We start from the raw sequence: 21194 nt of genomic DNA on the forward strand, positions 1-21194 counted from the left end.
TCTTCTCCCTTGAACTGGGTGTATACTGAGAAAGAATGCATGAGGGTCAGTTTTGCATTTGTACATTTTTGGTTTTGGTTTTTTTTCTCTCCTTAGGTCCTGGGTTAAATTGAAAGTAGCCTAGCCAGACTTAAGTCTGTCTTCCCATTTCAGGTTCGTCTAGCAAACACTAAAACTAACAAATCATCTACCATCTACGGGACAGATTCTTATGTGGTGGCGCTGACTACTAAGTAAGTAATAAAGAGTGAATCAGAAGTGCTCAGCGATACCAGAGTAAAGCTGTGTTTGACAGAGAAAGAGGACTTTCTTAGAAAGATGAAATAATTGTGCCCCTTATTTTTCTCTTTTCTTCTTTTTCCCCTATTGTAGTTGCTCTGGGAAGGGGATTCTCTCAGGTCATGCAGATGGCACCATTGTTAGGTATTTTTTTGACGATGAAGGCTCTGGAGAGTCACAGGTATGAATAAAGGTTGTTCTGGGATAAGGGGGAAGGAATTCCAGGAGCCCTCCTAGAGGATAAACATCTCAGGTACCATGAGACAATAAAAGAAACTGGAGGAGTCAGATCTTAGGGAGACATTTTGGGTGCTACTATAGAGGGGACTGTGTTTAAGAAGCCAGATATAACTCTTCATAGGAAGGGGTGATTCAGGTGAGAGGAACTTTGAGACAAAGGGAAATAAAAATAAAGACTCTTGAGGGATTGAAAATGAAAAGTTCAAGCCAGGTATGGTGGTGCATACCTTTAATCCCAACACTCAGGAGGCAGAGGCAGGAGAATTGCCGTGAGTTCAAGGTCACCCTGAGAATACAGAGTGAATTCCAGGTCAGCCTGGTCTAGACTGAGACTCTACCTCAAAAAAAAAAAAAAAAAAAAAAAAACCAAACCAAAAAAAAAAAGAGAGAAAAAGAGAAAAAGTTCAGCTGATCGTGGTGACACACACTTTTAGTCATAGCACTCAGGAGGCAGAAGTAGGAGGATCACTGAGTTCAAGGCCAGTCTGAGACTGCATAGTGAATTCTAGGTCAGCCTGGGCTAGAGCAAGACCCTACCTCAGAAAAAAAATTCCCATTTATGTATATGCACTATGCACACACAAATGCATAGAACAGAGTTAACTGATTACTTGAGGAAAAAGAAAAAGGAGAAAGAGGCAGAGAGAGAGAGAGAGAGAGAGAGAATGGGCACACCAGGGCCTCTAGATATTGCAAACAGACTCCAGACACATGTGCCACCTAGTGCATCTGGTTTACATGAGTACTGGGGAGTCAAACCTGGGTCCTTTGGCTTTGCCAGTAAGCACCTTAACCTCTAAGCCATCTCTCTAGCTCAGAAATTTTAATGTCATTCTCTGTATATGTACAGCTCCTTAAAAAGATGCTATATGCTCTCTATGGGCCTAAACAGTGGTCTTTAATGTGTATGACATTTCCCTGTGAGTGGCTTTACTAGGTGCATATCAGAGATCTCCAGCACACCACTATTGAGACTTCTCTAGAGTACATGGTCAACAGTTAGCTATGTATGTTGTGTATATGTGACACAAAGATGATCTGTGAAGTATTTAGGATTAGGATGTGTTGGAGTAGACAATGTTGGAAGATGGTATGTATATATATATATGCACACTATATATATATAGTGTGTGTGTGTGTGTGTGTATTTTTTTTAGCTGCCAAAAACGAGGAATTTCTAGGTAGCGTCCTGAAAGTACAATTGAAACCTTCTATCTTAGGGCAAGTTGGTTAACCATCCATGCCCACCCTACGCCTTGGCCTGGGCCACCAACAGCATCATGGCTGCTGGTTGTGATCGGAGGGTTGTGGCCTATGGAAAGGAAGGCCATGTCCTACAGACTTTTGATTATAGCCGTGACCCTCAGGAGCGGGAGTTTACCACAGCTGCAGCAAGTCCTGGGGGCCAGTCTGTTGTGCTGGGAAGTTATGACAGGTGAGTCCTCAGCTCAGTTTATTTTCTTCCTTCTTTCCCTGCTTTAGCCAAGCTTCTCTGACCCAGAGTGGGAACCTGGCCAGGATCAAGGGTCTGTGAAAGGGATTCTTAGATTGCCATCCATGGATGGGTGTGCTGGCAGCTCCAAACTACACTGTACTCTTCTCTTGTCTCTGTCTCTTCCTAAAATTCCACCACAGAATTCATCTCCATATTCTCTGTGCCTTCACTGTCCTTCTTGGACCATAGGCTATCACTCTGTATTCTAGCTGTTGCTTGTATCTATCTGACTATTCCAGGGAGCCCTTAGAAAGAGAGCAGATTAGTCATCTTTTATCTCTGTGGCCTATTTTCACATCTGGCACATAATATATAATCATTACTTGGTGATGAATGAAGGAATGATGGAATGAGACATAAACAGCAAGGGTCTAGATACACTCACATCTAAGGAACATGCTTTCCTAGCATCTTTGTCAGTCCTTTTTTTGTTTTTGTTTTTTGTTTTTTTTTGGTTTTTCCAAGGTAGGGTCTTGCTCTAACCCAGGCTGACCTAGAATTCACTATGTAGTCTCAGGGTAGCCTCGAACTCATGGTGATCCTCCTACCTGTGCCTCCTGGGTGCTGGGTTTAAAGGTGTGTGCCACCCCACCTGGCTGTCAGTCCTATATATTTTTTCTCTTAAAGAGAATGGGTGTGCCAGGGCCTCCAGCTGCTGCAAAGGAACTGCAGGTGCATGTGCCACCTTGTGCATATCGGTTATGTGGGGCCTGCAGAGTAGAACATGGGTCCTTGGGCTTTGCAGGGAAGCATCTTAACCACTAAGCAATCTCTCCAGCCCTGTCAGTCCTTTTTTTTTTTTTTTTTTTTTTTTTTTTTTAGTTTTAAGAATTTATTGCACTTTTATTTTACAAACTATATATTTTTTTTTTATGTGAGAGACTGAGGGTGAGAGTGGGAGTGAGACAGAATTGACATGCCAGGGCCTCTAGCCACTGTAATTGAACTCTAGATGCATGTGCCACCTTGTGCATATAGCTTTACAAGGGTACTGGGGAATTGAAGTTGGGTCCTGTGGTTTTGCCAGCAAGTGCCTTAACCATTAAACCATCTCTTCAGCCCCTAACAGTTTATTTTTCTCATCTGCCATGATCTTTTTGTTTCTCTATTCCTATCATTCTTACTCTATTTAAGTCTGTCTTGATTTTCCCAACTTCCTTTGCACTTTTTTGTCCTCTCCTGCCAAATTGCCTAGCTTGTCTGTTCTTTTGTAGTTACTTCTCTTATAGCACAAAAAATTTCCTTTAGCTACTAGCTTCTTTCACTCCTTTGCTCAGCTCCAGCTTCTAAAGATCAAATACCTTATTCTAGACTGCGGGTGTTCAATTGGAGTCCTCGAAAAAGCGTCTGGGAAGAAGCCAAGCCCAAGGAGATTGCCAACTTATACACCATCACTGCCTTGGCCTGGAAGCGGGATGGCTCACGCCTCTGTGCGGTATGTCAGCAGTACCCCCTGCTGCTTTAGTGACTGTCTCCACACTAGAGTAAAACCCAAAGCACTCTCTATGGCACTAGAGAATCTCCTCTTCCCATCAGACACCAACCTAAGACTAAGGTGTTAAAGGCAAGAAAGTGAATTTATATTTTTTTGGAGGCCTCAAGGGATAATTGTACAGAGAGGGCTGATTTCTTCCCCATGATCCAATCTATATATGATGCCCATAAGTGCTATGATTGTCACCTTTTTCCTTATGTCCAAAACTTGCCAGCTTTTTTACTGGTCACTCTTCCCTAGATTCAAACACCAAGGGTTTGAGGCTTTGAGTGCACTGTATGTGTTGCCTTTATGCTTCCTTTTCCCTTCTAGGGCACACTCTGTGGAGGAGTGGAACAGTTTGACTGCTGCCTGCGAAGGAGCATTTACAAGAACAAGTTTGAGCTGACATATGTGGGACCTAGCCAGGTGAGCTGATGGCCTACTGCACTGAGATCTGGCATGGCTCATCCATCCTTGTAACATTCCCCTGCCTGCTGGCCACAGCTGCAGTTTCAAAGTTAACCCTCATCCCTCACATCTGTCTGGGGAACAGAATGTGTCAAGGCAACTTTCCTGCCATAGAGTCTTCTAGCACCAGATTCAGGAGGTGTAGAGATTGTTACTTTTGATCTTCCTGATTCAGAGCTTTCCTGCCTCTTCGCTGTTCTCTGGAACAATTGATGAGTAGAGGAGTAAACTATATTGTTTTAAGACTCCATTGTCTTAGGAGTCTACTTCTTTCGCTACATATGTCCTTCCTTTTCTTGTTTTTTTTTTTTTTATGCATTTGTGTTCCTTCATTCTTTATTCTCTCCACAATCATTTATTCTTTCTCTATTATTGCTAGCACTGTTAGTAAATGAGAATACAAGGGTAATTTTCTATAAGACATTGTGCCTTAATCAAAGAGATCATTATAACAAAGGGCATAAACTAGTTCAATGGTAGAGTGTTTACATAGCTTATGGGAGGCCCTGGGTGAGATCCCCAGCACTGGGGTAGAGGGGGAAGCTGAGGCAGGAGGATAGCCAGTTGAAGGCCAGTCTAGACTACATAATGAGACCTGTCTTGAGAAAACAAAATAATAATACTTATATAGTACTCTGTCTAATGTGTGCAGAGCTTTGTACCAAGAGCTATGGGAACATGGTAAGGACTGGTTTTATCCAGTGAAACTTTTATATTTCTGTATTTCTATGAGTGGCAATAGAGATAACATACAAAAGAATGTTCTCAGTAGTGAAGCACTGTATAAATGAATGGTCTTATCATTTTCAACAGTCCCCTAGGCCAGGTGAGGAAACAAGGCATTAGTTGTGTTTAGCACTGTGGTAGTGGGTGAAAGGCATGGTACATTCACTCTCCTATGCTGGGGAAGCCTGAAGGGCTCAGACTTGTCCTTTACCAAGGTGATTGTGAAGAACCTATCATCAGGGACCCGAGTGGTGCTCAAGTCACACTGTGGCTATGAGGTGGAAGAAGTGAAGATCCTGGGAAAGGAACGCTACTTGGTGGCTCACACATCAGACACACTGCTACTAGGAGACCTGAATACTAATCGCCTTAGCGAGGTAGGAATCAAGAGTGGAAGGATGAGGCTGGGCGTGGTGGTGGATGACTTTAATCCCCGCACTCAGGAGGCAGAGGTAGGAGGATCATGAGAATTCAAGGCCATAGGGCACCCTGAGACTACCTAATGAATTCCAGGTCAGCAAGACCCTATCTTGAGAAACTGAAGGGGTGGGGGAGGGAGTAGAAGGGTGGAGTATAGTGGTGTCTTAGCTTGCTACTTCTAAAGACCTAGGGTACTGAGGGGTGAGATCTCCACAGGAAACTGCTCTGCTTTTCTGATGTTAGGACCTGCTTTTTAAGAATGGGAAGATGCCGGGTGTGGTGGCGCACGCCTTTAATCCCAGCACTCGGGAGGCAGAGGTAGGAGGATCGCCGAGAGTTCAAGGCCACCCTGAGACTACATAGTGAATTCCAGGTCAGCCTGAGCCAGAGTGAGACCCTACCTCAAAAAAAAAAAAAAAAAAAAAGAATGGGAAGATTATAATCCTAGAGTATGAATTTCCATAGTTGGGACTGTTTTTATGCCATCTATCAGAAATATAAGAATCAAAGTGTAGCAGGGTAGAATAGTGTGTTTTCTATAATACCAAAGCCTCCCTGAACTTGATCTGTCTGCCTCCCACCTCACATTATTCCAGTCTTGTCTTAAGTGATTATTCACATTGTTTCTTATGTCTTCTCTCCCCTTTACAGATAGCCTGGCAAGGATCTGGTGGAAATGAGAAGTATTTCTTTGAAAATGAGAATGTGAGTAGAACTTGATTTATGGTCAGTATCTTGATAAGCCTCCTTCCAGCAACTGATTCAGAGGGGGCCAAGAAGTAAGGGATGAGGAGCCTGCAGATTTTAAAAAAGAAAAGATGGGTTGGAAAAATGACTTAATGGTTAAGGCACTTGCCTGTGAAGCCTAAAGACCCAGATCTTATTCCCTAGTATCCGGGTAAGCCACATGCACAAGGAGGTACATGTGTCTGGAGTTCATTTGCAGTGGATAGAAGCCCTGGCATGCCCATCCTCATTCATTCATTCTCATTCTCATTCTCTCATATTCCCCTCCCTCCCCCTCCCCCTCTCTCCCCCTCCCTCCCCCTGCCTCCCTCCCTCCCTCCCTCCCCCTCTCTCTTTCTCTCTCTCTCTCTCTCTATATATATATATGTATATATGTATATATACACACACACATATACATATATATGTATATATCTGCTTCTTCCTCTCTCCTCAAATAACTAAATAAAAATATTTTTAAAATATTTTTATTTATTTAACAGAGAGAGAGAAAATGGGTGTGCCAGGGCTTCCAGCCACTGCAAACAAACTCCAGATGTGTGTGTGTGTGTGTGTGTGTGTGTGTGCCCCCTTGTGCAGCTGACTAATGTGGGTCCTAGGGAGTAAAACCTGGGTCCGTTGGCTTTGCAGGCAAATGCCTTAACCACTAAGTCATTTATCCAGCCCTAAATCAAAATTTTTTAAAATTTTAAAAATATTCTTTTAAAAAAGAAAAAAAAAGCCAGGCGTGGTGGCACACGCCTTTAATCTCAGCACTTGGGAGGCAGAGGTAGGAGGATCGCCGTGAGTTCAGGGCCACCCTGAGACTCCTTAGTGAATTCCAGGTCAGCCTGGGATAGAGTAAGACCCTACCTCAAAAAACAAAACAAAACAAAACAACAACAACAAACAAACAAACAAAAAAAAAAAATATATATATATATATGCACAAAATTGTCAAAAATGTAAATAAGAGCCAGGCATAGTGGTGCATGCCTTTAATCTCAGCACTCAGGAGGTATAAGTAGGAACTGCCAGGAGTTCAAGACCACCTTGAGAATACATAGTGAATTCCAGGTCACCCTGGGAGAGAGTGAGACCCTACCTTGAAAAACAAAAAAATAAAATTAAAAATTATATAAATAGTAAGTCAAAAAGGAGACATAAAGGGAAGAGAAAGGAAGGGAGGAGGGTACTTAATAGGTTGATATTGTATATATGTAAGTACAATGATTGTGATGGGGAGGTAATATGATGGAGAATGGAATTTCAAAGGGGAAAGTGTGGGGGGGGATTACCATGGGAATTTTTTTATAATCATGGAAAATGATTATAATAATATAATAATATATTATATTATATTATATTATATTATATTATATATTATAATATATATTATATAATAATATAATAAAAATTTAAAAAATAAATAAATAAATAAATTTTTAAAATTATATAAATAAGGGCTAGAGAGATTGCTTAATGATTAAGGCTCTTGCCTGCAAACCCCAAGGACCCATTTTCAACTCTTCAGATCCTACCTAAGCCAGATGCACAAGGTGACACAAGCATGCAAGGTTGCCCATATGCACAAGGTAATACACACATATGGAGCTCAATTACAATGGCTGGAGGCCTGGCATGCCAATTCTCTCTCTCTCTCTCTCTCTCTCTCTCTCTCTCTCTCTCTCTCCCCCTCACATTAAAGGAAAAAAAGGGGGCCGGGCATGGTGGTGCACACCTTTAATCCCAGCACTTGAGAAGCAGAAGTAGGATGATTGCCATGAGTTCGAGGCAACCCTGAGGCTACATAATTAATTCATAATTAATTCCAGGTTAGCCTGGACCAGAATGATACACTACCTCGAAAACCCAACAACAACAAAAATAAGTGCTCGCTTCGGTAGCACATTACTAAAATTGGAATGATACAGAGATTAGCATGGCCTCTGCTTAAGAATGACATGCAAGGCTGGAGAGATGGCTTAGCGGTTCAGTGCTTGGCTGTGAAGCCTAAGGACCCTGGTTCGAGGATCGATTCCCCAGGACCCTCGTTAGCCAGATGCACAGGGGCACATGTGTCTGGAGTTCGTTTGCAGTGGCTGGATACCCTGGTGTGCCCATTCTCTCTCTTTAACTGCCTCTCTCTCTCTGTCTGTCACTCTCAAATAAATAAAAAAAGAATCACATGCAAATTAATGAAGTGTTCCATATTAAAAAAAAAAAAAGGCTAGTCTATTGGGCTTGCCTCTCTCCATATATATCTTAGAGAAAAGAAAAAAAAAAAGAATCAGGTATGGTGGTGCACATCTTTAATCCTAGTACCTTATAGTCTGAGGTAGGAAGATTGCCATGAGTTTGAGGCCAGACTTGGCTACAAAGTGAGTTCCAAACTGGTCAGTAGTGATTAGATGGAGAGTCAGCTTCAGAAACACCAAAAAAGAAAGAAAGAGGGCTGGAGAAATGGCTTAGCGGTTAAGGCAGTTGCCTGCAAAGCCAAAGGACCTAGGTTAATTTCATTTCCCCAGGACCCACATACGCAAGATGCACCAGCTGGCAAATGCATCTGGAGTTCATTTGCAGTAGCTAGAGGCCCTGTTGTGCCCATTCTTTGTCTCTCTTTCTCTCTGCTCCTTTCTCTCAAATAAATAAATAAACTTAAAAGAAAAAGGAAGGAAGATGAACTAGGTAGGAGAATAGATGAAGAAGAAAGGTGGGAATGGCCTTGTTCAGGTGCCTCCCTCCACTGTGTCTTCACACTGCCTTTCCTGTTGTTCCCCAGGTATGTATGATCTTCAATGCTGGAGAGCTAACCTTGGTGGAATATGGGAGTAATGACACCTTGGGTTCTGTACGCACTGAATTCATGAACCCTCATCTCATCAGGTAACTTCACAAGAGTCTCTGAATTCTTTTTTTGTTTGTTTGTTTTTGTTTTTTGAGGGAGGGTCTCACACTAACCCAAGCTGACCTGGAATTCACTATGTAGTCTCAGGGTAGCCTCAAACTCATGGTGATCATCCTACTTCAGCCTCCTGAGTGCTGGGATTAAAAGCAGGCACCATCACACCTGGCCTGAATTCTTGAAATCAAAAAGGATTCCTTTCAGATTTTTAAATTCTGTGTCCCCAGATGAATCTAAAAACCTCATCACATAAGTTTTTAAGAACCTTTAGTGAAACACGAAGCTAAGCCCTTCTGTTTTACCTCACCCTTCATGTTTCAGTGTCCGTATCAATGAGAGGTGCCAGCGAGGAATGGAAGATAATAAGAAACTGGCTTATCTTGTTGATATTAAGACTATTGCTATAGGTAAGACTCTCTTAATTTAATACCAAAACATACAGTGATATCACAAGTTGTGCTTGGTGAGGAATCCAAGAATCTGAGATGTACTAGGTAAATATGTAACCCCACTTTTACAATGGTTATATGACATGTTTAAGTCTATAAGGATGTGCCTATACCTAAATGTCTAACTGTAGACACTTAGACACGTTTTTGTAGGACTTTCCATATTTACTATGTTCTCTATGGCTGGCAACCTGTGAAGAGTAGAGAACTATAAACAAATATATGAGTTTTCCTGTTTACACATTACCAAATCATAAATTCTTTAGAAGTACAAGGAGCTGTTTTTTTTTGTATAGTTATTAGTAAGTGCCAGTTATATAACATTTGCATTTTACAAATGCTTTCATCTACAACTCTTGCTTTTTATTAACTTTTTATCATGAAATATTTCGAGCACAGGAATAAAGAGAATAGCACATTATTCTTTGAAAAGTATGGAAGTCAGGCATGGTGGGACACACTTTTATAACCTCAGCACTCAGAAGGCATTGCTCAAGTTACAGGCCAACCAGGGTTACATAGCAAAACTGTATCTATAACATAAATGAATAGGGCTGGAGAGATGGTTCAGCACTTAAGGCCCTTGCCCATATAAAGCCTAACTACCTGAGTTCGATTCCCCAGTACCCACATAAACCCAGGTGCATAAAGAGGCGCATGCATCTGGAGTTCATTTGCAGCTGTTAGAGGCCCTAGTGTGCCCATTCTCATTCTATCTTTCCCTGCTGTTTGTGGAAGTGCACACCTTTAATCCTAGCACTCAGGAGGCTGAGGTAGAAGGATCACCGTGTGTTTGAAGCCAGCCTGAGACTACATAGTGATTTCCAAGTCAGCCTGGGTTAGACCAAGACCCTACCTCAAAAAAATTAAATATAAATAAACGTATAGATAAATAATTTTTTTAAAGCGTAGTAAATAAGTCGGGTGTGGTAGCACACACCTTTAATCCTAGCACTCAGGAGACAGAGGACCACCATGAATTTGAGGCCACCCTGAGAGTACATAGTGAATTCCAGGTCAGCCTGGGCTAGAGCAAGACCCTACCTCAAAAAAAAAAAATCAAAAAAGAGAATAATACACCTAATACAATATAACTATAAGAATGGGGCTCTGGAGTCAACCACCCCACTTCTGTACTTACTACTTGTATGAACTTCCCTAAATCACTTAACCTTTTTAATTTCTTCACCCATATAGTGGAGTTAAAAATCGTACCTAATTCATGTGATGAGCTCTTAGGCTGGAACCTGGTACATAGTTAGCATTTAATTGTTAGCTGTTAATTATAATGATATTATTACTTATTTAACCATACCTAGTTCTGTCTGATCATTACATTTTATTATATTTATGGTACTTTTTTTTTTTTTTTTTTGAGGCAGGGTTTCACTATAGCTCAGGCTGATAGGGTTTCACTATAGCTCAGGCTGACCTGGAATTCACTGTGTATTCTCAGGATGGCATCGAACTCATGGTGATCCTCCTACTTCTGCCTTCTGAGTGCTGAGATTAAAGGCATGTGCCACCACGCCTGGTTTACCTTAGATCTTTTACCTCTTACTGATAGGCATTTAAATTTCCACTATACTTTTTTTTTACTGTTACAGTGATTCTATTTTTTCTGAGGTCTGTAGAGTAGAATTGCTGAATTGGAGAGAAGATATATCTTCAACTTCACTAAATATTTCCTAACTGCTCTCCAAAGAGTTTATATCAATTTCCATTCCCCACTGCAGTTAGAGTTCCCATGTTCCAATACTTGAAATCATTTCATATTACTTATTGACATGTATGAAATGCTATTTCATTTATCTATCAGATTTTCTCTTAAGATTGCCAAATCCTAGCTTTTACCCACTGTTAAAAATTATTATCCAAAAAAAAAAAAAAAAGCCAATAGGTGAGCTGGGCAGTGGTGGCACACGCCTTGAATCCCAGCACTCAGGAGGCAGAGGTAGGAGTATGAGTTGGAGGCCACCCTGAGGCTATGTAGTGAATACCAGGTCAGCCTGAGCTAGAGGGAGACTTTACCTCGAAAAACAAATAATATAATATAATAAAATAAAGTATCTCCAGGGCTGGAGAGATAGATTAGCGGTTAAGGCGTTTGCCTGCAAAGCCAAAGGACCCAGGTTCAATTCCCCAGGACTCATGTAAGCCAGATGCACAAGGTGGCACATGTGTTCATTTCCAGTGGATACAGGCCCTGACGTACCCATTCATTCTCATTGTCTCTCTCCCTCTCTCTCTCTCTCTCTGCTTGCAAATAAATAAAATAAAAATTGTTTAAAATTATCTCCTAGCCTGGTGTGGTGATGCACACCTTTAATCCCACCATTCAGGAGGCAGAGGTAGGATTGGCGAGAGTTCAAGGCCACCCTGAAACTACATAGTGAATTCCAGGTCAGCCTGAGCTAGAGTGAAACCCTACCTCAAAAAACAAAAACAAAACAAAAAAAAATCTCCTTATTAAAGATTTGAAAAAATTTTAAACACAACATATAATTTTTGTTTTGTTTTTCAAGGTAGGCTGACCTGGAACTTACTCTAGTCTCAGGCTGGCCTTGAATTCACAGTAACCCTTGTACCTCTGCCTCTCCAGTACTGGGATTAAAGACATGAACCACCACACCCAGCTCTAAAAAAACGCGGGGGCCTGGGGGCTGGCGGAGAGGTGGCTTCGTGGTCAAGGCATTTGCCTATGAATCCTAAGGACCCAAGTTCAATTCTTCGGTACCCATATAAGCCAGATGAACATGGTGGTAACATGCATCTGGAGTTAGTTTACAGAGGCTAGAGGCCCTGGAATGCCCATTCTCTCTCTCTCTCTCTCAAATAAATACATAATTTTTTTTAATTTAATTAATTATTTCTGGGGGTGAGAGAGAAAATAGGTACAGCCAGGGCTTCTAGTCACTGCAGATGAACTCCAGATGTATGTGCCACTTTGTGCATCTAGATTATGTGGGTACTAGAGAATTGAACCTGGGTCGTTAGACTTTGCAGCCATGTACCTTAATCACTTAGCCATCTCTCTAGCCCCTTGAAATTTTTTATTTTATTTTATTTTATTGGTTTTTCGTGGTAGGGTCTCACTCTGGTCCAGGCTGACCTGGAATTAACTCTGTCATCTCAGGGTGGCCTTGAACTCATGGCGATCCTCCTACCTCTGCCTCCCGAGTGCTGGGATTAAAGGCGTGCGCCACCACGCCCGGCGAAATTTTTTATGTATGAATGTATAGCCTTTGATGGTTATTTGCATGGCAAATATTTTGTCTTTGTGACCTTTCCTTTCCTTAGCATATTTTTAGTATTCAGACACTTTAAAAAATACTTTTTTATTTTTATTTATTTATTTGAAAGAGAAAGAGGCAGATAGAGAAAGGAGAATGTGCATACCAGGGCCTCTAGCCACTGCAGACATACTCCAGACCCATGCACCACCTTGTGATTCTGGCTTAACTTGGGTACTGGAGAATTAAACCCAGGTCCTTATGCTTTGCAGGCAGCACCTTAACTGGTAAGCCATCTCTCCAGCCCCACAGGTACTTTTTTAAAAACTTTTTTTCTTTTGTTTTTATTTATTATACTTAATAGATTGATATTGTATATATGTAAGTACAATGATTGTAATGGGGAGGTAATATGATGGAGAATGTAATTTCAAAGGGGAAAGTGTAGGGGTGGGGAGGGAGGGATTTACCATGGGACTTTTTTTATAATCATGGAAAATGTTAATAAAAATTTAAAAATTAAAAAAAAACTTTTTCTTTTGTTTTTTTTATTTATTTGAGAGCAACAGACAAAGAAAGAGGCAGAGAGAGAGAGAGAGAGAGAGAGAGAGAGAGAGCGCGCGCAAATGGGCGCACCAGGGCCTCCAGCCACTGCAAATAAACTCCAGATGCATGCGCCCCCTTGTGTATCTGGCTTACATGGGTCCTGGGAAATCGAGCCTCGAACTGGGTCCTCAGGCTTCATAGGCAAGCACTCAACCACTAAGCCATCTCTCCAGCCTCCTAGGTACTTTTAATGTGGTCCCTCTTATCACTTTAAAAAATAATTTGGGGGCTGTGGAAATGGCTTAGTGGTTAAGGCATTTGCCTGAAAAGCCTCAGGACACTGGTTTGATTCCCCTGGACCCACGTAAGCCAGATGCACAAGGGGGCGCATGTGTCTGGAGTTCGTTTGCAGTGGCTGGAGATCCCTGGCATTCCCATCCTCTCTATCTGCCTCTTTCTGTCTCTCAACAAATAAATAAATAAAATATTTGGGCTGGAGAGATGGCTTAGCGGTTAAGCGCTTGCCTGTGAAGCCTCAGGACCCCAGGTCGAGGCTCAATTCCCCAGGACCCATGTCAGCCAGATGCACAAGGGGGCGCATGCATCTGGAGTTCGTCTGCAATGGCTGGAGGCCGTCACACCCATTCTCTCTCTCTATCTGCCTCTTTATCTCTCAAATAAACAAATAAATAAATAAAATATTTTTAAAAATAAAAAAAATTATTTGGGGTCTGGAGAGATGGCTTATTGATTAAGGCATTTGCCTGTGAAGGCTGAGGACCCAAGTTCCATTCTCTGGGTCCCACATTAGCTAGATGCACAAGAGGGCACATGCGTGTGGAGTATGTTTGCAGTGGCTAGAGGCCCTGGTATGCCCATTCTCTCTCCCTCTCTCTCTCTCTGTCCCTCTGTATCTAATAAATAAATTTAAAAAAGATTAAAAAATAATAACAATTTGGAGGCTCAATAGATGGCGTAGCAGTTAAGACACTTATCTGTGAAGCCTAAGAACATATATTCAAATCTCCAGGTCCCACATAGCCAGATGCATAGTGATGCAATCACACAATGTCACACATGTGCACAAGGGTGTACGTGAGTCTGGAGTTCACTCACAGTGGCTAAAAGGCCCTGGCACACTCATTCTGCACCCACCTGCCTCTTTCTCTCTCTGTCTCTCTCTCAAAAATAAAATAGTAAAAAGACAACAAAGAAAAAAAAAGAAATATTTTGGTACTGGGTGTGATGGTGCACACCTTTAATCCTAACACTTGGAAGGCAGAGGTAGGAAGATCGCCCTGAGTTTGAGGTCAGCCTGGGTTAGAGTGAGACCCTACCTTGAAAACCTAAAATAACAATAATAACAATTTGGGGAGCTAGAAAGATGGTTTAGTGGTTAAGGTGCTTGCCTATGAAGCCTAAGGACCCAGGTTCAATTCTCCAGTACCCACGTAACCTAGATGCACAAGGTGGTGCACATGTCTGGAGTTTGTTTGTATTGACTAGAGGCCCTGGCACACCCATTCTCTATCTACATCTATTTCTCTCTCTCTTTTTTTCCAAGGTAGGGTCTCACTCTAGCCCAGGCTGACCTGGAATTCACTCTGTAGCCCCAATGTTGTCTTGAACTCACAGCGACCCTCCTACCTCTGCTTCCCAAGTGCTGGGACTAAAAGCATGCACCACCACACCCGGCATTCTCTCTCTCAAATAAATTAATTAAATATTTTTAAAATATTTTATTTGGGGGCTGGAGAATTGGCTTGGTGGTTAAGGCACTCACCTACTAAGCCTAAGGACCCAGGTTCAATTCCCCAGTACCCATGTAAACCAGATGCACAAAGTGGTGCATGTATCTAGACTATGTTTGTAGTGGCTAAAGGTCCTGGCATACCATTCTCTTTCTTCATATTTCTGTCTGTCTCTCTCTTCCAAATAAATAAATAAACCACTTAAAAAATTTTAGGGCTAGAGAGATGGCTTAGCAGCTGAGTGCTTGCCTGTGAAGCCTAAGGACCCCAGTTCGAGGCTCGATTCTCCAGGACCCCACATAAGCCAGATGCACAAAGTGGTGCATGCATCTAGGTTTCGTTTGCAGTGGCTGGAGGCCCTGGCATGCCCATTCTCTGTCTATGTGCCTCTTTCTCTCTCTCTCTGCCACTCTCAAATAAATAAAAATAAGAGAAAAATACTTTATTTTTATTCATTAATTTAATTAATTTTTAAAATTTTTTTGTTTATTTATTTATTTGAGAGCGACAGACCGAGAAAAAGAGGCAGAGAGAGAGAAAGAATGGGCATGCCAGGGCCACCAGCCACTGCAAACGAACTCCAGGTGTATGCGCCCCCTTGTGCATCTAGCTAATGTGGGTCCTGGAGAATTGAGCTTCGAACCCGGGTCCTTAGGCTTCACAGGCAAGCGCTTAAACGCTAAGCCAGCTCTCCAACCCTATTCATTTATTTTAGAGAGAGAAAGAGGGTAAGAGAGAGAGAATGGGCATGCCAGGGCCTCCAACTGCTGCAAACGAACTCCAGATGCATGTGCCACCTTGTGCATCTGGCTTGTGTGGGTCTTGGGGAATTGAACTTGGATCCTTTGGCTTTGCAGGCAAGCCCCTTAACCGCTAAGCCATCCCTCCAGCCCAAATATTTTTAAAAATAATGACTTGGGGGAGGTAGACGAATGGCTTAGCGGTTAAGAGGCTTGCCTATGAAACCTAAGGACCCAGGTTTGATTCCTCAGTACCCACCTAAGCCAGATGCACAAGTTAGCACATGTGTCTGGAGTTCATTTGCAGTGGCTAGAGCTCTGGTGCACCCATTCTTATTCTCTTCTCTCTCTCTTCTCTCTTCTGCTTGTAAATAATAATAATAATAATAATAATATTACTATTATTATTATTATTATTATTATTATTATTATTATTATTATTATTTGGGGCCTGGGGAGATGGCTCAGTGGTTACAGGCACTTACTTGTAACACCTGATTGGCTGGGTTTGATAGCTCTGTAAAGCCAGATGCAAAAAGTGGCACTGGAGGGCTGGCTTAGCAGTTAAGGTGTTTGCCTGCAAAGCCAAAGGACCCAAGTTCTATTTCCCAGGACCCACTTTAGCCAGATACACAAGAGGGTGCACGCATCTAGAGTTTGTTTGCAGTGGCTAGAAGCCCTGGCGTGCCCATTCTGTCTGTTGTCTGTCTCTTTCTTTCTTTCTCTCTCCCCACTCCCTCTTTTTCTGTCAAATAAATAAATAAATAAAAATAATATTTTTTTAAAAAGTGGCACATGAACCACATGTTAAAAAAAAAAAATCCCTGAGCCGGGTGTGGTGGCCTATGACTTTAACCCCAGCGCTAGGGTGGCAGAGGTAGGAAGATCACTATGAGTTCGAGTTCACCCTGAGACTACATAATGAATTCCAGGTCAGCCTGGACTAGAGTGAAACTCTACCTGAAAAAAAACAGGAAAAAAATTGTTTTATTTTTTTCCTCTCAAAAAATTTTAAAAACAAAAATAATAATTTGGGCAGGGCATATATCAGTGTTGCCTAGCATAAACAAGGCCCTGGGTTTGACCCTTAATACTGCCAAACTAATAATAATTTGTGATCTTTGAAGTTTTATTTAAAAGCTCTTTCTCTATTCTGTGTTTTATTTTAGTATATTAAAATTTTGCTTTCCACCTGGATTTTATTTGTATGTATAATGTGGGTCGAGATTTAATTTTATTTTTCCCATCTGTTTAACCATTTATTGAAAACTCATTTTTTAAATTATTTTTTGTTCATTTACTTATTTATTTGAGAGCGACAGACACAGAAAGAAAGACAGATAGAGGGAGAGAGAGAGAATGGGCGCGCCAGGGCTTCCAGCCACTGCAAACGAACTCCAGACGCGTGCGCCCCCTTGTGCATCTGGCTAATGTGAGACCTGGGGAACCGAGCCTCGAACCGGGGTCCTAAGGCTTCACAGGCAAGCGCTTAACCGCTAAGCCATTTCCCCAGCCCGAAAACCCATTTTTAACCCACCAGTTTGTAATTCCATTCCTGTCATGAATCAAGTTTTCATGTATATGGGCTTCTTAGGACAGTTTTACATTTTATGAATATTAGATTTCACAACTGAGCTCAGAAATAAAGGTTTCTATAATGGAAATAATAATAATGTAAGTAAGCCAAGAGGCCTAAGATTCTAGTGGCAATAATAAGTTATGAGACTCTAGACAAGTCCATTTACATTGTAGGTCTCATTTTCTGTCTTTATTTTTTTAGCCCAGGCTGACCTGGAACTCATTCTGTAGTCCAGGGCTTTGAACTCACAGTGACCCTACTACCTCCCTAGTGCTGTGACTAAAGGTGTGCACCACAACACCTGGCTTGTAGTAGGTCTCATTTTCAACATATATAAAAATGAGAGGGGCTGGAGAGATGGCTTAGCAGTTAAGGCACTTACCTGCAAAGCCTGATGACTCTGGTTCATCTTTCAGAACCTACGTAAGCTGGATGTACAAAGTGAAGCATGTGCACAAGGTAGTGCACATGTCTGCAGTTCACTTGCAGAGGTTAAGTTCCTGGTTTGTCAATTCTCTCTCATAAATAAACAAAATGAGAGAGAAAATATATACATAATAATTTTGTTTATAATTTTAGGGCTCAGAGGGTTAGTCCTTGTAGCTTTAGCATTCTGTGATTCTACTTAAGACACAGCTTAATTATTTTTCCTGGGTTTGTTTTGTTTTGTTTTCGGCAGGGTCTCGCTCTAGCTCAGGCTGACCTGGAATTCACTGTGGAGTCTCAGGTTGCCCTCAAACTCACATCAGTCCTCCTACCTCTGCCTCCCAAGTGCTGGGATTAAAGGCATGTGCCACCACACCCGGTTTAAGGATTTTTTTTTTTTAACATGTGTATGTTTGTGCACGTGTGCAATCATGTGTGGGTGTATGATGTTTGGTGTATTCTCTGTAGTGTTATCCACCTTATTTGTTGAGATAGGGTCCTCCTGATTCTGCTGGCCCAATGGATCCACCTGTCTCCACCTTCCAAGCACTGGATCACAGGTGTGCAGCACCACATGGGGGCTGAGGACCTGAAGTCAGGTTCTCATTCTTGCACAGGAAGTGCTTTACCAACTGAGCCAACTTTAAGCCTCCTTTCTTAGTTTTTTTGAAACAGGGTCCCATCTGGCCCAGGCTTACTTTGAATTCTTGATTCTTCTGCTTCAGCTTTTGAGTGCTGGGATTACAGGTGTGAACCAAAACCCAGCTGTCATCACTTCTTACATTGTCTCCAAATTTCAGACCACACAAAAATGTTCATCCTGTGCACTGGCCAGTCTAACTTTGTTTGAGACGGACTCTCACAGTGTAGCCCAAGCTGGCCTCAAGTTGAGGCTGTTCTTGCCTCAGGTCCAATCCTAGTGCTGGGATGACAAGCATGAGCGCTAACACACCAGACCAAGCCTAAATTTACCCAAAGATTTCTCCTGTTTTGTTTATGTGCGCTTTCACCCTTTGGTGCTCTTAAACATGTGCAGTCCAGTGCTCAGGTAACTCCTTACAGCCAGTATGATCATCATCAAGGTCACCTCATCCATCAGCTTTCTCTCACTGATGTGCAGTGAGATGTGATGATGTACTTTTCTGTTTTTGAGGAGTTTGGAGGAGGGTCGTGGTAGGATTTTACTGTAGCCCAGGCTGACCTATAAACCACATGCAGCTTTCTCCATAGACCTGAACCTTTTAGTTAACTACAGAGTTAAACAAAACCATTATAATTCTAGACAAGACTCTGCATGTGTGTGTGTGCACGCGTGCACGCGTGTGTGTGCATATGTGTATGTGTAACCCATAGTTTCATGTAGTCCAGGCTACCTTGGACTCCTGATCACTGTGCCTCTAAATCCCAGGTCTAGGATTACAGGTGTGTGCCACTATATCTGGCAAGACCCAGTTTCATACTCATGCCAACAAAGTCATGCTGTATTAGTCATTTGTCTCAGGGTCATATTCTGGACTGACACAATCTTATTAAAGCCCAAATATGTGATTGTAAGACCAGAATTTTACAGACCCTCTCAGCCCTGTGCATGACTATACATCACTGTTCTTACTATCTTCTTTACAGTGGATCTGATTGGTGGCTACAACATTGGTACTATCAACCATGAGAGCCGTGTGGACTGGCTGGAGCTTAATGAAACTGGCCATAAGCTTCTCTTCAGGGACCGGAAACTTCGTGTGAGAAGGATTACTGGGGCATGGGCTTTGGATGGTCCATAAAGGGTATTAAACAAGCTGTTATCAGGGATTGTGACAGACAAGATGGGACATAATTTCTTGTTTTTATATGCTACTAGCCAAGTAAAAGGTACAGAAAGATCACCATTCTCTGTATCCAGTACCACCACCTGTCCCATACACCCTTGAGGAAGACACTGAATTATGATGACAAAAAATTGGCAGGGGAGTCTTAAGAGCTGGCTTCTCTCTGGTCCTCATGAAGCCACTTCCTCCTCCTCATGCAGAGCTGACCTTTGCCCAGACTGCTGCTCCAGTGTGATTCAGCCACACTGGCTGAAGGCATTGAAGCTGCCTCAAGGAGTCACTTCTTAGCCCTTGTTGGTGCTCATCTTGATATGATATCACCAAAGGGTTTATCCTCGGGGTCAGAGGGTCCATGCAGTGATTGTCATGTCAGTGAAAGCCATACCACAACTTTTCAGATCATATTAATCTACAGTGGTAACTGACACAGTTCTTTTTAAGAATGAAGGTCTAAGCTGGGCATGGTGGCACATACCTTTAATTCCAGCACTTGGAAGGCAGAGGTAGGAGGATCGCCACGAGTTTGAGGCCACCCTGAGACTCACTCCATAATGAATTCCAGGTCACCTGGGCCAGAGTGAGACCCTACCTCGAAAAACCAAAAAAAAAAGAAGGTCTAAGGCTGGAGAGATTGCTCAGTGCTTAAGGCACTTGTCTCCAAAGCCTAAGGAACAGGGTTTGATTCTCCAATACCCACATAAAGTCAGATGCACTAGGTGGCACATACATCTAGAGTTCATTAGCAGTGGCTAGATGGTCTGATGGGACCATTCTCTCTATATCTGCCTCTCTCAATAAATATTAAAAAAAAAAAAAAAAGAATGAGTGTCAGGCTGGTGGCACATGCCTTTAATCCCAGTACTCAGGAGACAGAAGTAGGAGGATCAGTGTGAGTTTGAGACCACCTGGAGACTACATAATGAATTCCAGGTCAATCTGGGCTAGAGCGAGACCCCACCTTAAAAAAAAAAAAAGAATGAAGGTGTCACCTAACCTTTACCAGACTTAAATTCCTCAGGTGTAGATCTTTGCTTGTTTGCTTGTGTCATATTTCAGAATATCCCATCTCAGGATAAACTTCAAGGATTGAAGAGAAATAGCTTTAAAATTAGCCATGTAAGTCAGGTGTGGTGGTGCATGCTTTTAATCCCAGTAGTAGGGAGGCAGAGGTAGGAGGATCGCCATGAGTTCAAGGCCACCCTGAGACTACATAGTGAATTCCAGGTCAGTCTGGACTAGAGTGAAACCCTACAACCAAAAACAAACAAAAAAAGCCATGTAACATTTTTGTCATTAGGGAAACTGCCAAACTCAGAAGACAGTCCAAACCCTTTTCTTTTTTTCTTTCTTGCTGTATTTGATGCTTGCACCACCTTGTACATCTGGCTTATGTGGTTCCTGAGGAATTAAACCTGGGTCTTTTGGCTTAGTAGCCATGAGCCCTAACTGCTAAGCCATCCCTCCAGCCCCTCAAATCCTTTTCTGATTGTGTTTCTGCCTCTCTTCTTTCTTCAGCTGCACCTGTACGATATTGAAAGCTGCTCGAAGACGATGATCCTCAACTTCTGCTCCTATGTGCAGTGGGTTCCTGGGAGCGACGTGCTAGTAGCTCAGAACCGAAACAGCTTATGTGTGTGGTATAATATTGAGGCACCTGAGAGGGTTACCATGTCTTCTATCAGGGTATGTTGACACCAGGGGACCTCAGATATGCTATCAATCTAATTAATTGGAGGGCTGAAGAGACTATAGAAGTGCTTGGTGTTTGTTTTTTTTTTTTTTTTCTACCCAGAATCTCGATGAGTGCTTGCTTAGGTTCCTGACATTATATGGGACTCTTAAAAATGAGAATCTCCCTTCCAGTAGCCAAAGACTTTATCAAGTCATAATGTGGAGTTCTCTGTAAGT

At 42.2% G+C, this 21194-nt stretch overlaps 1 protein-coding gene and 1 non-coding gene across 3 annotated transcripts in view; both read left to right on the forward strand.

The window, feature by feature from the left end:
• Window positions 1–21194, forward strand: part of Ift172 (intraflagellar transport 172) — a 58876-nt gene that overhangs the window by 11407 nt on the left and 26275 nt on the right. Inside the window, exons 6-16 of one of the 2 annotated variants that reach the window (XM_045148799.1) lie at window positions 154–233; window positions 373–460; window positions 1740–1954; window positions 3326–3449; window positions 3822–3917; window positions 4901–5062; window positions 5757–5810; window positions 8614–8717; window positions 9058–9143; window positions 19087–19199; window positions 20802–20969. In XM_045148799.1, the coding sequence (XP_045004734.1) occupies window positions 154–233; window positions 373–460; window positions 1740–1954; window positions 3326–3449; window positions 3822–3917; window positions 4901–5062; window positions 5757–5810; window positions 8614–8717; window positions 9058–9143; window positions 19087–19199; window positions 20802–20969 (1290 nt within the window). The remainder of the gene's footprint in view (window positions 1–153; window positions 234–372; window positions 461–1739; window positions 1955–3325; window positions 3450–3821; window positions 3918–4900; window positions 5063–5756; window positions 5811–8613; window positions 8718–9057; window positions 9144–19086; window positions 19200–20801; window positions 20970–21194) is intronic. The other variant, XM_045148800.1, reaches the window with a different exon arrangement.
• LOC123461216 lies at window positions 7724–7826 on the forward strand. Its single transcript, XR_006637513.1, has one exon. It is a non-coding gene; the product is annotated as a U6 spliceosomal RNA (small nuclear RNA).

The sequence above is a fragment of the Jaculus jaculus genome, chromosome 5 (assembly GCF_020740685.1).
Source record: "Jaculus jaculus isolate mJacJac1 chromosome 5, mJacJac1.mat.Y.cur, whole genome shotgun sequence".
Classification (NCBI taxonomy): domain Eukaryota; kingdom Metazoa; phylum Chordata; class Mammalia; order Rodentia; family Dipodidae; genus Jaculus; species Jaculus jaculus.